This window comes from Gymnoscopelus braueri (assembly GCF_963280865.1).
Source record: "Gymnoscopelus braueri genome assembly, chromosome: 11".
NCBI classification, from domain to species: Eukaryota; Metazoa; Chordata; class Actinopteri; order Myctophiformes; family Myctophidae; genus Gymnoscopelus; species Gymnoscopelus braueri.
Genome location: NC_137613.1, coordinates 5,208,303 through 5,223,901, shown reverse-complemented (window position 1 = coordinate 5,223,901; position 15,599 = coordinate 5,208,303). Strand labels below are relative to the sequence as shown.

At 41.1% G+C, this 15,599-nt stretch overlaps 1 protein-coding gene across 1 annotated transcript in view; it reads right to left on the bottom strand.

Annotated features, from left to right (window-relative positions):
• Nucleotides 1-10,882: 10,882 nt before the first annotated feature.
• The window catches only part of matcap2 (microtubule associated tyrosine carboxypeptidase 2), a gene marked incomplete at its 3' end in the record, with an annotated part of 45,268 nt that continues 40,551 nt past the window's right edge, over nt 10,883-15,599 (bottom strand). Inside the window, exons 7-10 of the mRNA XM_080441925.1 lie at nt 15,011-15,195; nt 13,964-14,084; nt 11,735-11,832; nt 10,883-11,041 (exon numbers count right to left, since the gene is read on the bottom strand). Of these exons, the coding sequence (XP_080298051.1) occupies nt 10,883-11,041; nt 11,735-11,832; nt 13,964-14,084; nt 15,011-15,195 (563 nt within the window). The remainder of the gene's footprint in view (nt 11,042-11,734; nt 11,833-13,963; nt 14,085-15,010; nt 15,196-15,599) is intronic.

The window sequence follows — 15,599 nt, the reverse complement described above, 5'->3', positions numbered from 1 at the left end:
TTCGACCGAAGTTACGTTTCCAGACTTTTTGTGGGCAGTTTATATATATTTCTTTATATCTGGGAGTGCCTGGCTCCTCAACCAAATACAAATCAATTTGTGGGTCCTTGACATGAGAAGGTTTGAGAACCACTGTTATAGCCCATGTAAACTGTACATATTTAAGGATGTATATGTTTAGTATTTTATGGTTGTTTGTATATAGTCTGATGAGTGTTTATTGTCTCATATATGTGTGGACCACAATGGAAGCAAGCTGCAGCTTTTTTTCCTTTCCAATCCACTTTTGCTTTTAGAAAATTACCAATAAAGTATTCTATTCTATTCTATTCTCAGTGGTGTAAAGTAACTAAGTACATTTACTCAAGTACTGTACTTAAGTACAATTTTGAGGTTTTACTTTACTGGAGTATTTCAGATTGTCTATACTTTTACTTCTACTCCACTAAATCTCAGAGGCAAATATTGTACTTTTACTCCACTACAATTATTTGAAAACTTTAGTTACTACTTACTTTGCAGTTATACATTATTATATTATAAAACATACATTAAACACTGTAAACACATTAAGCCCTATTTCATACCTAGACTATTTGAAAATAGCTGACCTACAAGCTCACAACGCGTCGCATCACGACGCGTTGTGAGCTTGTAGATCTGCTATTTTCAAACATTTTACTACTTTTACTTTTGGTACTTTAAGTATATTTTGATGCCAATACTTTGGTACTTTTACTCAAGTAACATTTTGAACACAGGCCTTTTACTTGTAACAGAGTATTTCGACATTGTGGTATTGCTACTTTTACTTAAGTAAACTATCTGAGTACTTATTCCACCACATCCTATATGAGCCAAGGACCACTGGTGGGCCCACTGGGCCATGAGCACTTTAAAAGATGTTCAAGTGGGCCTCAGCCCTCAGGCTCTGATCCAGAAGAGGTTGATTACCGCTGGCCCCTCCGTTTAAATGTCATTGTACTGCCCTCTGCTGGTGGAAAAGCTCCACTGCACACACTGGCCACCTCAGTTAATATGTTCAATGAATCAATTCAGTCATGAAAGATGATGATGATATTTATTATCCAATTAGAACATGAGTTCATTTTGATAGCCACGCCTTAAAGCTGTCTTCCACACATTATTACACACCGTTTATTATGGATTTATTCATTTAAAAATTATTAGTTGACATGCACTGTGTAACTTTCCTCTTCTACCCCGGATTTCTTTAACCCGGTTGTGCTAACATTTTTACCATTCAGCCTGCCGGCTTGCTCAGGGGATAAATTGAAACCTGAACTTTCAGGTCAAAATTCTTGTCAGATCTTGTGTCTAGGTGAGACATGACCTTTGACACTATCTAAATGTCTCAATAGAAGAGCAGGGAGACAAAATACAACCACCCCAATTATATAAGTTATATTGTATTAACATACTCTACCATACAGATTGGGAACATTTATATTTTATTCATTTAAGTTACATAGTGCCTCTTTAAGTAGGCTATAGTATTGACATAAAAAACTAATGTCTTAACTGCCACCACCAATACCATCCATGGCCCACAACATGGAAATGTCATGAATTTATCATTGTGTTTCCAGTGGTGTTAAGTAACTAAATACATTTACTCAAGTACTGTACTTAAGTACAATTTTGAGGTACTTTTACTTTACTGGAGTATTTCCAATTGTCTATACTTTTACTTCTACTCCATTACATCTCAGAGGCAAATATTGTACTTTTACTCCACTACAATTATTTGAAAACTTTAGTAATTGTTACTTTGCAGATATAGGCCTACATTATTACTTTTTTATTATTATAAAACATATATTAACCACTTTAGCCCTATTTTATACATAGGCTATTTGAAAATAGCTGATCTACAAGCTCACAACGCATCGCGATACGACGCGTTGTGAGCTTATCGCCTTTTTTCAAACATTTTAGTACTCTTACTTTTGGTACTTTAAGTACATTTTCATACCAATACTTTTGCACTTTTATACTTGTCATTTTGAATTCCGGACTTTTACATTGCAGTATTGATACTTTTACTTAAGTAATACATTTGAGTACTTTTGAGTCTCAGCTTTGGTCTAAATCCAGTCACATAGAGGTGGTGGAGGCAGAATATAATACGTTGAGTTAAGCTGTGCTGATTGACTCAACGCTCTCCTTCTGTCAGCCTGTGGTGTTAAGTTGACAGTTTTGGACACATGAGGTTTCCACCCGTCAGAGACGATATATACTTAATGTTTTCTTTATTTATTTTACTAATGACTTTCACTCAACAAAGGGAATGAACTCGTTCTCATGCTATTCAACAAAAATGTGGAATTCCCTACCAAAAGGAGTAAAGGAGTGTAAAACCCTACTCACTTTCAAAACTGCCCTAAAGATACTTCAGGAGGCTGCAATTCAAAAATGGCCCCTGTCAAAGTCTTAACCTAAATAAGTTTAGGTTTAGACATAGTTTTACTGAGGTTAATGTTAAGAATAAGGTTAGGTTTAGACATAGTTTTACTGAGGTTAATGTTAGGAATAAGGTTAGGTTTAGGCATAGTTTAACTGAGGTTAATGTTAGGAATAAGGTTAGGTTTAGGCATCGTTTAACTTAGGTTAATGTTAGGAATAAGGTTAAGTTTAGACATAGTTTAACTGAGGTTAATGTTAGGAATAAGGTTAGGTTTAAGCATAGTTTAGCTGAGGTTAATGTTAGAAATAAGATTAGGTTTAGGCATAGTTTTACTGAGGTTACGTTTAGGAATAAGGTTAGGTTTAGGCATAGTTTAACTGAGGTTAAGGTTAGGAATAAGGTTAGGTTTAGGCATAGTTTAACTGAGGTTAAGGTTAGGAATAAGGTAAGGTTTAGACATAGTTTTACTGAGGTTAATGTTAGGAATAAGGTTAGGTTTAGACATAGTTTTACTGAGGTTACGTTTAGGAATACCTGGTGGCGATCGTTCTGAGGTCGCCAGATTTGACCCAGGGCAAGTGTGCAATTTGCAGTATCTATACTCAAGTACTGTGGTTAAGTAGTGTAGTTTGTCGTTCCACCTCAGTGCAGTTCCAGGGCCTTAATGGGTTGACGAGCAGGTTTAAGGGCCCTATCTGTCTGTCTGTCTGTCTGTCTGTCTGTCTGTCTGTCTGTCTGTCTGCGTGGGTCTCAGCTGAGGACAGACATCTTTTGTCCAACATGCTCCAACACTGCTTGCACGCGTCAATCAACACAAGGCCTCGCTTGGTGTCCAGTTTCCCACTGAAAGCAAAGCTTGGTGAATGGTGTGCGTGTGTGTGTGTGGTGTGTGTGTGTGTGTGTGTGTGTGTGTGTGTGTGTGTGTGTGTGTGTGTGTGTGTGTGTGTGTGTGTGTGTGTGTGTGTGTGTGCGTACACAGGTACAGGTGTGGTTTGTGATGATGGTCATAGATAGAATTTGACTGTAGAAGCAATTGCATTGTCAATTGGTGTAACCGGTATTTTTCATAAGGATATGATAATATAGGCCTACAGGAAAACTGTGGGGAAATGAAATGTGGAATAAAATATAATCTACTCTACTGCAGAGTAATGCAATGTTGTTTTTTAAGATTATTTAGAAAACCACATACATCTAGAAATAATGCATTTTCATTTGATCTTTTAAAATAAATTAACATTTCTTTGTGAGAAGAAATGCCATTATCTGGGGGTTGGTCCCCAGATGATGATTATCTTAATGTGCAACATTGTTTTCTTACTCAACAGTAAACAAACCAACATACAGTATAAGTGTATACAGGGTATCTACACTCTGAAATTAATTTCATTGCATTAAAAGTAATCAACAAAGCATACTAAATTATAAAACATTTCAAATGTATTACCTAAGAAAGAGGCACACAGTTTCACAATATTTATCTGTGGAACCGAGTCAAACTAAATGCAATCTGGGAACCCATCGCCAACTGAAAATGAAAAACAGCGCCCTCTGCTGTTTGTTCTATGTCTGTTGGCTCTGGGCGGACGATAACGTAACACCAGAGCACAAGGAAACCGGTGTTTGTGATGCGCCTTCAGCGCATCACTTCCGGTTGGTGCGACTATGTTTTCATTCCCACTAACAATATTTCTACACGGAACACTAACACCACTTCTCCCAGAGAACATGGATCGTTTTGGTTATAAGCCCACTTGTTTCTATGATGAAAGAGTAAGTTAAAATGTGAATATATTTCCGTGGTTTTGTCTGCTCCGCGGACGCTATTGTTAAATTAGTTTCGGTTTGTTTCGAGGGGGAAAGATCGACGGACATGTGAATCCCGCCCACTACATGTGATTGGGTAAAGCGCGGCCTACTTCCTGATCTGAATGCGCACTCGTTATGACGAACCTCCCCGACAGATTCCAACGCAGTGCAGAAGCTGTTCTTGAGAGATTAAACTAAATGTAATGCCTCAACTATTACAATTACAAGTGCTTGTCAGGGTGGGGGCTCCCAGTTAAAATATTCTTATTTTGGGGGGTCTCCAGTTCAAAAATGAATATTTTGGGGGGTCACGGCCTGCAAAGATTGAGAACCAATGCTTTAGAGATAGGTTCACAGATACTATAGTAGGATAGCAGTTATCTGTTATCCTAGATTCTATGAAGCACTAAGTAGTTTTGAGCATTCACCCTGTGGTTCATTGGCCATTAGGGTCATGACATGTACTCTGATTTGGCACTAAGATTTGGCATTGATCTGGATCAGATAAATGCCTATAAGTGGCAGAGAGAGGGCTATAAGGCGGGTCTCAAACCTAATAGGTTGCCAAAAGGGCATGGTGTCCTTCTTGAGGGGGTTCCAGGGGGTCTCCGTCTATTAGTTAAAGCTGCACTATGTAACTGTCCTCTCTTCTACCCCGGTTTCTGAACCTGGTTTACTGCTCAAGAGCTGAAATACAGATTGGACAAAATTACATTTTATTCATAAAAAAATAAAGTTACATAGTGTTGCTTTAATATAGCATCACAAGCTGTTTAACCACTTTAAACCTATATATATATATTGGCTATAGAGAGCACCGAAGTCCTGACGTCACTGCCAGTAGAGGGCGCTTTCCACAGGTTCATGGCTTTACTTTCTGTGTTGATATCCTCATTGGGGAATCTTAGATCTTCATATAAGAACTGTGTTCCAAAAATAAACACCACCCTGGCGATTTTACTCATATGGATATGAAGCATCGACTGAAGGAGTAAATGTACACATTTACCCAAAGAGTAACACAATATAAACACTAGAAACGAGTCAAACAACCCAAAGACTACATTTCCCATGAACGCGGCTGCAGTGGGGACAGTGATTTCATACCCAGAAGTAGTAGTTCTTAGACTTTTAAGGCAGAATTAATTCCATTTTCGTCCGAAACAGGCTGTATCAAATATGAACGAATATCATAAACGATGCAGAGCCACCCCCTGACAAAAACGCCAGGGTGGTGTGTTTATGTTTGGAACACAGTTTTTATATGACGTGATCTAAGCTTCCCAAATGGGGATTTCAACACAAAAAAATAAAGCCACGAACCCGTGAAACAGCGCCCTCTAGTGGCAGTCTAGTGGCAGTGACGTCAGACTTCGGTGCTCTATGGGTAACTACACTAGGCCTATATTGTTGACAAAGTGGTTCAATTGGTTTAATACAACATGATAACAAACTCACAGCGAGGCCGTTAATCTTCACCAGGGAACAACATATTTATTTGGGGATTCATTTCAGTGTCACAAAAAGAAACATAATTCACATAATAATAACAAAAGGTCCAATAGAAAACATCATGTTAGAGGACCGGGAGCATTTGAGGTGACATATACAGGGTCAGGGGTGGAAACTGTACCTAAACGGGTGGAAAGAGGAGGTCTCTATGTGTCCAAGTGTCCCTGAGCAAGACCCTTAACCCCTAACCGCTCCTATAGGGCGCTGTATTAAAGGACAACCCATTTTCAACCTATCTTCATATAATTGGTCCTCACTAATGCTCATGAAAAAAATTATAAAGGTAAGGAAAGAACCTACTTGCTCTGTGTCTCAGAGGAGGGCTGTGGACAGTTCAGAAACCCACCTATCAGTGACATCATCAATGGGGAATCCAAGCTAATATAAACGGCCGGCTTTCTATTCCTGGAAAGTTAGCATGCTATGATGGAAGCCATTGTTCTCGCGTTAATAAAAATCTAAATAAAAAAAATGAAAATGTTAAAGGTATAGGGTAAGTGATTTGCTTTGGTTAAAATAATTGTTAAATAGCTCTATATTCTGATAGTACTCATTGCTATAGAGTGTTTGTTCAGTAACAGGAGTCTCCTTGTCTCTCCACCTCTTTATTAAACAGAAAATGCATTTTCGTTTCAGTTTCAGTTTCATTTCCAATTTTATCCAACCAGGACAGAGAACTCAATCAGGATACAGATTGAACAAGTGAAAATGGAAGTGATGACACTAAGAAATGAGCAGACAAAATTGGAACTGGAACACTATACAAATTAAGCTTAAAAATGGGTACTTTCTCCTGATTGGCTGAGATTTTGACACCTACCGAAAAATGAATTTTCTGTTTATTAAAGAGCTGGAGAGACAGGGAGACTCCTGTTACTGAACAAACACTCTATAGCAATGATTACTATCAGAATATAGTATTTTAACCTTTTAACAAAATACTTTTTGTTTTAACCAAAAAATATCACTTACCCTACCTTTAAGAATAAAAAATAAACTGCCTAACGATGATGTCACTGGTATAGGTGGGTTTCTGAAGTGTCCACAGCCCTCTATGAGACGCAGACCCGGTAGGAACAAAATGGTATCATTTTATCATGAGCATTAGTGAAGATAGGTGGAAATGGGTGAAGTCGTCCTTTAATAGTTAGGATGGGTAAATGCAGGGTACACATGTAATTCTCATGTATGTTCTCATGTATAATTCTCAAATCATTATTAATTACTGTTACTATTACTATTATTATTATACCGTTGTAGCATGCATGCTACCAGCGTTAGCTCATCCTACTGTAAGTGTCAGCAACACAAAAAACTCAAAGTGACTACTGGCCAATCACAGCACGTCTTTTCCGGGTCTTGCTGGAGGTGGGTTGCATTTCACTATCACGCTGGACAGCATGAGGCATTCTGTTCATGTAACTATCACACTATGACAGCATGAGGCATTCTGTTCATGTAACTATCACGCTATGACAGCATGAGGCTTTCTGTTCATTTCACTATCACGCTGGACAGCATGAGGCATTCTGTTCATTTCACTATCACGCTGACAGCATGAGGCATTCTGTTCATTTCACTATCACGCTGGACAGCATGAGGCATTCTGTTCATTTCACTATCACGCTGACAGCATGAGGCATTCTGTTCATTTCACTATCACTCTGACAGCATGAGGCATTCTGTTCATTTCACTATCACTCTGGACAGCATGAGGCATTCTGTTCATTTCACTATCACTCTGGACAGCATGAGGCATTCTGTTCATTTCACTATCACGCTGACAGCATGAGGCATTCTGTTCATTTCACTATCACGCTGGACAGCATAATAAGGATAAGGATGATTCCTTTTAACAGGACGTTCATGAAAGTCCTTGCGGGCTTGTTTCCAATGAGGGCCTGTGAGCAATTAGGGGCTAAGAGTCTTGCTCAGGGACAAATTTCATTTCATCGATACATATGCTGGCGTGGCCTGGAATCGTACCTGGGGCAACCAGGGCCTCTGGCTCCCTAGGCGGGCTCACTAACTACTCAGCTATGGCCGCCCCAAGCATGAGGCATTCTGTTCATTTCACTATCACGCTGACAGCATGAGGCATTCTGTTCATTTCACTATCACGCTGGACAGCATGAGGCATTCTGTTCATTTCCTGAAAGGCGATTAACAGCCTGTAAATGACACCGTCCTGTCCCTGGCGCGGTGGCCCAGGGACGTTGAAGGTCCCGTGACTTCCAGAGCGGTTAGTAAAAGGTAGGTCACATTCAGTGGTGTAAAGTAACTAAGTACATTTACTTAAGTACTGTACTTAAGTCGAATTTTGAGGTATTTGTACTTTACTTGAGTATTTCCAATTTCCAATACTTTAACTTCTACTCCACTACATCTCAGAGGCAAATATTGTACTTTTACTCCACTACATTTATTTGAAAACTTTAGTTACTAGTTACTTTTCAGATATAAATTATGATACAATGAAACATACATTAACCACTTTAGCCCTATTTAATACATAGGCTATTTGAAAATAGCCGATCTAAGCTCACAACGCGTCGCATCGCGACGCGTTGTCAGCTTGTAGATCTGCTATTTTCAAATATTTAGTACTTTTACTTTTGGTACTTTAAGTACACTTTGATGCCAATTCTTTTGTACTTTTACTCAAGTATTTTTTTCATTCTGGACTTTTACTTGTTACAGAGTATTTTTATATTGCAGTATTGGTACTTTTACTTAAGTAAAGAATTTAAGTACTTTTTCCACCACGGTCACATTCTACACAGCATAGTGGAAGGAAGTGATGAGGAGGAGGAGGAGGAGGAAGAGGAGGAAGAGGAGGCAGGCAGACAGCCACGCTGGCGCTGCTTCTGAAGGGATCGGGCTTCAGGTGGGAGGAGCTTAACATGGAAATAGAAGCAGGTCCCTGAACAATGAAAGCAGGTCACACTGTTGGCTCTACACCACATCACTGCTGTAAGTGGGTCCAGAGTGCTTCTGAGGACACTGTATGCTTTAGTTTAGTCCATGCTATACCAAGTACACTATCAAGACATATACACAGAAACAAGTGTGATCCGTTTGTAACTCTGATAAGAATGTGCAAATCAGTCACTCCCCTGTACCTTCATTGTCCTGAGTTGACTCGCCTCTGAGAGCTCCGGAGACTATTTTAAGATGGCCGTTTTGTTCACTCATTTGCTGGAATATCGTTTAGTTTGTCAGTTACTCTAATTATTTTTCCCTCCAGTTGTTGAGTTGTGCATTTGGGCCCAGCTGTGAGTGTGAGTTCCTGACATTTAACGACTCCGTTTGGTTACATTTTGTACATTCTTAGTATATATATATATATGAGTATTTTTCAGTGTACCGTATACCCACTCCAGTGAACAACGCAGAGAGGCGAACGCTTATTCTGGAAGTGGAGCTTGTTGCACCACTTAACCCCCAAATTGACTTTTTTTTATCGATTAGTCACCCCATGGAGACTTGAATTCATGGATATTTTTTTAGTTTTTGTTGCATTCCTAAGCCAATAATTTGATGACCGGTAGCGGTTCCGGTAGGAGACACAAAGAGTCTCCTTTGTGTCTCCTACCGGAACTGCTGCCTTCCGGTCCGCTGGTCATCAAATTAGAGTCTCAGAGAATGTGACAAAAGCAAAAGAATATCCATGAATTCAAGTCTCCATGGGGTGACTAATCGATTTTATTTTTTGGTGACCTATCCCTTTAATGTTATAACGTACATACAGTACTGTATATAGGTGTTGGGTCCAGTTGGGTCCAGTTGGGTCCAGTTGGGTCCAGTTGGGTCCAGTTGCGTCCTGCGTCCACATGAACCCAGTCAGGACTGCTTCACCAATCAGACCATGAACTTGTATGCTTTATGTCAGTGGTTCTCAACCAGTGGTCCGGGGACCACCAGTGGTCCTTGAGGGGGTTCCAGGGGGTCCCCAGCCAAATTAATAGTTAGGAACCAAATTGACCCTCATGTGTCTGTAACTCTGAGAGTGTACAAATGGAACAACAAATGGTGTCTGTAACTGTGAGGGTCTACAAATGGAACCAAATGGACCCGTTTGTACACTCTCAGAGTTAAATTAACACTAATGATGATGATACAGTGTAGATTGGGACCACCAAGAAATCAAAATGGTTGAGTCCCTGGCATATGTTTTCAAATGGGGGTCCGTGGGCTATTATGTGTCAATTTGGGGGTCCTTGACGCAAAAAAGGTTGAAAACCACTGCTTTATGTAGAAGAACCACGTTAACATGGGGGCTGATCACACCGGATCACAGTTTGCGGGGATGAAAAAAACTATGTGGGGCAAAAAGTCTACAGAGCAGAGAACACCTCGCAACGCCTTTCTGTCTGTGATGTTTCAGGAGGAAGTTGAAAAAGCAGGAAGTTTGTTTGCGTTCGTAAATGTGCTAAAAGAGAATTGACGAATTATCAATTTCTAATCGATGGAGCAAATATCTTTGATTTCTTGTCCACCTTTGGAGTTACATCATGGCGGGGTAACTACACAACCCAAACCTCTACCAAAGCGGTCTAATCCTTTAAGTCCACATAACCAGCTCTGATGGTGTGACGAAACCGGTTCTGGAAAACGGTTCCAAATGCGATGGAACCTGATTCTTGCATGGTTTCTCAATGTTGGATCCAGTTCCTTCGGTTCCTTCGGTTCCTTCGGTTCCTGATCCTGAGCCCTGAACCAGAGAGGAGACTGTCCAACGAACGGAGACGAGGTGGATGATGGAGTCACTCTGGCTCTTTTAACCCATTAGTACCTGGAACGCATCTGTGTCTTTGGCTATTCAAAAATAGCAGATATACAAGCTCATAGCGCGGCACCGAGTGCCGCGCTATGAGCTTGTAGATCTGCTATTTTTGAAAAATCGTGACATTTTTTAGACTAGATTTTTTTTCAAAAAACTGTTAGGATTTAGAAAACATTTTTTAAGAATGGCCTCAGGTCTTAATGGGTTAATGACGTCAGGGGGGTTTTAGCGTTTGGTTGAGCATCATGTTTCTGACGTCCAGGGACCCCCCCCCCCCCCTGACCCCCAGGAACCTCCAGGGATGTCCGGGGACCCCCCCAGGGACGCCCAGGGACTCTGGTTGGGTGTCAGATGATGACCCTGAGCTCCTCGTCGGTCAGCTGGTTGACCTCCATGATCCTGTCCAGCTGCTTGGCGTAGGAGGCCTGGTCCTGCAGGAAGTGAGGGATGCGGACGTTGTCCATCTGGGCCACGCCCTTCAGACGATCCACGTCCTCGAACGACACCTGGTGGTGACGCACGCATGCACACACACACACACACACACACGCACACACACACGCACACACATACACACACATACACACACACACACACACACACACACACACACACAAACCATTTTAGCCGTATTTTATACATAGGCTATTTGAAAATAGCAGATCAGCTATTTTCAAAAATGTTAGTACTTTAACTTTAACTCTCTCAGTGCCAATGAAATAAAAAAATATGTTCATACAGTGCCAGCAATTTTTCTTTTTCTTTTTCAAAGTTAAAAAAAAGTGCTTAGGAAGCGAGATACAGCCTTTTTCAGTTATAAGTTAAACAAGGAGTGGATGGAGCTGCAAATATTCAGATAATGATATCTTGAGTTCTGAACATTTTTTTCCAAAAAAATAATAATAAATAAATTATTTATTTTTTGTTCTGGCACTGAGGGCATTCAGAAAAAAACTCGGGATATCTCGTTGTGTGGCACTGAGAGAGTTAAGTATATTTTGATGCCAATACTTTTGTACTTTTGCTCAAGTAACAGTAATAGAAACTGCAATGACCATAATTCTGCAGTGCCACACAGGGAGCGGCCGTGGTATGGCAGAGCCTTATTGTTGTGCAACGTGCGTGACATTGTCTGGAAATGCGTCTATAAAGTATATGATGGGAAAAGCACGTTGAACAGGATGGTTCAGATACGGTACCTTTCCCAAAGCCATCAGCATGGGGAAGTTGATCTTGTCTCTGTACCTCAGGATCTTCAGGATGCCCTCCAGATACACCTGGTCTTTACTGAAGCAACCTGCAACACAAAACAACAGATACACCTGGTCTTTACTGAAGCAACCTGCAACACACAACAACAGATACACCTGTTCTTTACTGAAGCAACCTGCAACACACAACAACAGTTACACCTGGTCTTTACTGAAGCAACCTGCAACACACAACAACAGATACACCTGGTCTTTACTGAAGCAACCTGCAACACACAACAACACATACACCTGTTCTTTACTGAAGCAACCTGCAACACACAACAACAGATACACCTGGTCTTTACTGAAGCAACCTGCAACACGCAACAACAGATACGCCTGGTCTTTACTGAAGCAACCTGCAACACGCAACAACAGATACACCTGGTCTTTACTGAAGCAACCTGCAACACACAACAACAGATACACCTGGTCTTTACTGAAGCAACCTGCAACACACAACAACAGATACACCTGGTCTTTACTGAAGCAACCTGCAACACACAACAACAGATACACCTGGTCTTTACTGAAGCAACCTGCAACACACAACAACAGATACACCTGGTCTTTACTGAAGCAACCTGCACCACACAACAACAGATACACCTGGTCTTTACTGAAGCAACCTGCAACACACAACAACAGATACACCTGGTCTTTACTGAAGCAACCTGCAACACACAACAACAGATACACCTGGTCTTTACTGAAGCAACCTGCAACACACAACAACAGATACACCTGGTCTTTACTGAAGCAACCTGAAACACACAACAACAGATACACCTGGTCTTTACCGAAGCAACCTGCAACACACAACAACAGATACACCTGGTCTTTACTGAAGCAACCTGCAACACACAACAACAGATACACCTGGTCTTTACTGAAGCAACCTGCAACACACAACAACAGATACACCTGGTCTTTACTGAAGCAACCTGCAACACACAACAACAGATACACCTGGTCTTTACTGAAGCAACCTGCACCACACAACAACACATACACCTGGTCTTTACTGAAGCAACCTGCAACACACAACAACACATACACCTGGTCTTTACTGAAGCAACCTGCAACACACAGCGTGTGACTTCAGCCTTGTAGGAGACTCAACTTCATCATTCATAATAATGCTGCTGTTGTGTCATTTTCAGTGGGTGGAGAGTAACACACTGCATTTACATTTTTATCCCACGATTTTTGTAACCCATTTTTCACCCAGACTTTCAACAAGAAGGTCAATAGTGTTATATAGCCTTTATATCATTACTGGCATGTGGAGGAGAATCCTTCTAGATTGTCCCCGCCAAACCAGCCTATAATAAACCACAGTGAACGAAACAAAACTAAAGGCTGCAGGCAGTGTTGTAAAGTAACTAAGTACATTTACTCAAGTACTGCACATTTTTGAGGTATTTTCACTTTACTGGAGTATATCCAATTTTCAGTACTTTTACTTTTATTCCACTACATCTCAGAGAGCAAATATTGTACTTTTACTCCACTACAATTATTTGAAAACTTTAGTTACTAGTTACTTTGTAGATTTTGATTATTATTACAAAACATAGATGAAATAGCATATCTACAAGCTCTTGTGAGCTTGTAGATCTGCTATTTTCACATTTTATGCATTTAAAAACTAGTGAAATAGGACATTCTGCATTCTGACATTTCTACTTTTGGTACTTTAAGTATATTTTGATACCAATACTTTTGTACTTTTACTCAAGTAAATTTTGAATTCCGGACTTTTCCTTGTAACAGAGTATATCTATCTACATTGCATTGTATTGATACTTTTACTTAAAGGAGGAGTTCACCCAAAAAGTTACTTATTTTCTATCAATTGCACACCCTATGAAGCCTTGAATCCATGGATTCTTTTTTGTTTTTGTCGCATTCCTAAGCTAATAATTTAATTCCCGTCTCCTACCGGCTAATGTATCCGGTAGGAGACACAAAGTAGATTATTTGTGTCTCCTACCGGAAATACACACGGTCATCAAATTATTGTCTTAGGAATGCCACAAAAACAAAAATAAATCCATGAAATCAAGGCTTCATGGGGTGTGTAATTGATAGAAAATAAGTAACTTTTTGGGTGAACTCCTCCTTTAAGTCAAACATGTGAGTATACTTTTCCCACCACTGGTAGTCACCTACCTGGCAGAGCGGTGTTGGTCTGTCCCCGCTTGGCGCGGACGCAGTAGTCCCAGCGGGTGCTGGGGTCCTGGACGAAGCGCCCCAGGCTGTGGTAGAGCTGGGAGAAGGACATGTGGCTGGCCTGGGACCATGGACCGCAAAAAGAATGGACAGCATTACGCCCATATAGGCTCTACAGACCGTAAATGAAGCCTATTTTTTTTATCCGCCATCTTTCTATATCGCGTCATATCCTATGCTAACGGATGCTATGCTATTGGTTGGGTAGCTTGTCAATCAAGAGCGGGGGGGCGGGGAATGAATGCTATTGGTTGTGTAGCTTGTCAATCAAATCATCCTGCGCTTCCTAGAGTATACCCTATACTTTATCATCAATTTTAAAATAAATGGGACCATAATTTATCAAAACACATATCATGGTGATTGAAAGAAGGCTCTAAACTAGCGACTGGAAGCATAATGTTTATTAACTTAAAGACGGGGTGCCGTGATTTTCAGTGATTCAAATTCATGTTCAAATGTTAAAATTATGTTTTTATGTGGACACGCCTCCAGTTCATTAAGTATACCTGGTTCTCACCTTAGCACCTCCTCCACCACCTTAGCACCACCCACCTGTCCTAGTCCCTCCTCCTCATGCCCACACCTGTTGTGTTATGATAATGAGGGGGGAGGGTATAATTTTACTGCGTCATTAAAGTGCTGTTTTTCTATCGGCACGTTTGACCCTCAAGGTTTCAGCCTCCAGGAAGATACTCAAAATAGTCAGAGAAGACATAAAACACCATAAAAACACCACCAGGGGGCTTAATGACGTTCTATCAACCTCATAGACACATGAAAGACAGAAAAAGTGCAAAGACCATGGCACCACCTCTTTAAGAAAATCAAGTCTAAAGTTCGGCAAAAACCCTCCCACTTGAATGGAGAAAAAGTTCTCTCTGACACCAGCAGGGGTAAAAAAGCGAAACTACAGGCCGTTCATATGAACTGTCACTTCCTGTATATATAGACTCAATTTCAAAAAGGCGGACGCCGGGCCCTTGCCTGGTACACGGTGTAGTAGAGCAGCGCGGCCCGCCACAGCGTGGGGTCCTTCCTGAACAGGACGCTGTGGATGCTGGCCAGACCCTCCTCCGTGGGGTTGAGGGGCTTCAGGTTGTGGCGCCGGCGACCCACGGCGCTGCTCCACGGCTGGTGGCTGTTGTTGATGCCGCGGAAGTAGTGCGTGCCTGATGATGCATGACGAGAACCAACAACAACAACATACAAGGTCAGTCTCCTAAAAACGGGGGGGGGGAACCAGGGTAGCCTGGCAGTGCAAAAAAAATCAAATAAATTGTGATATAGTCTGGCCACGCGAGGCTAGTACCAGGGGGCAAGGTTGCCAGGTCTGCTTATTATAACTTCCCCGCAGGGTTTTATTTGAAAATAGCCGATCTAGAAGCTCACAACGCGGTCGCATCGCGGCGCGTTGTGAGCTTGTAGATCTGCTATTTTCAAATAGCTGATGTATGTGTCAAAGTGCTCATGTGGCCCATAGTCGCTTCTTTTGGGCTGGTTTTCCTAGACCCGGTCGCTTGTTTCTCTCACAGAATCTGGCAACACTGCCAGGGGGTCCCCAGCAAAAGTATAG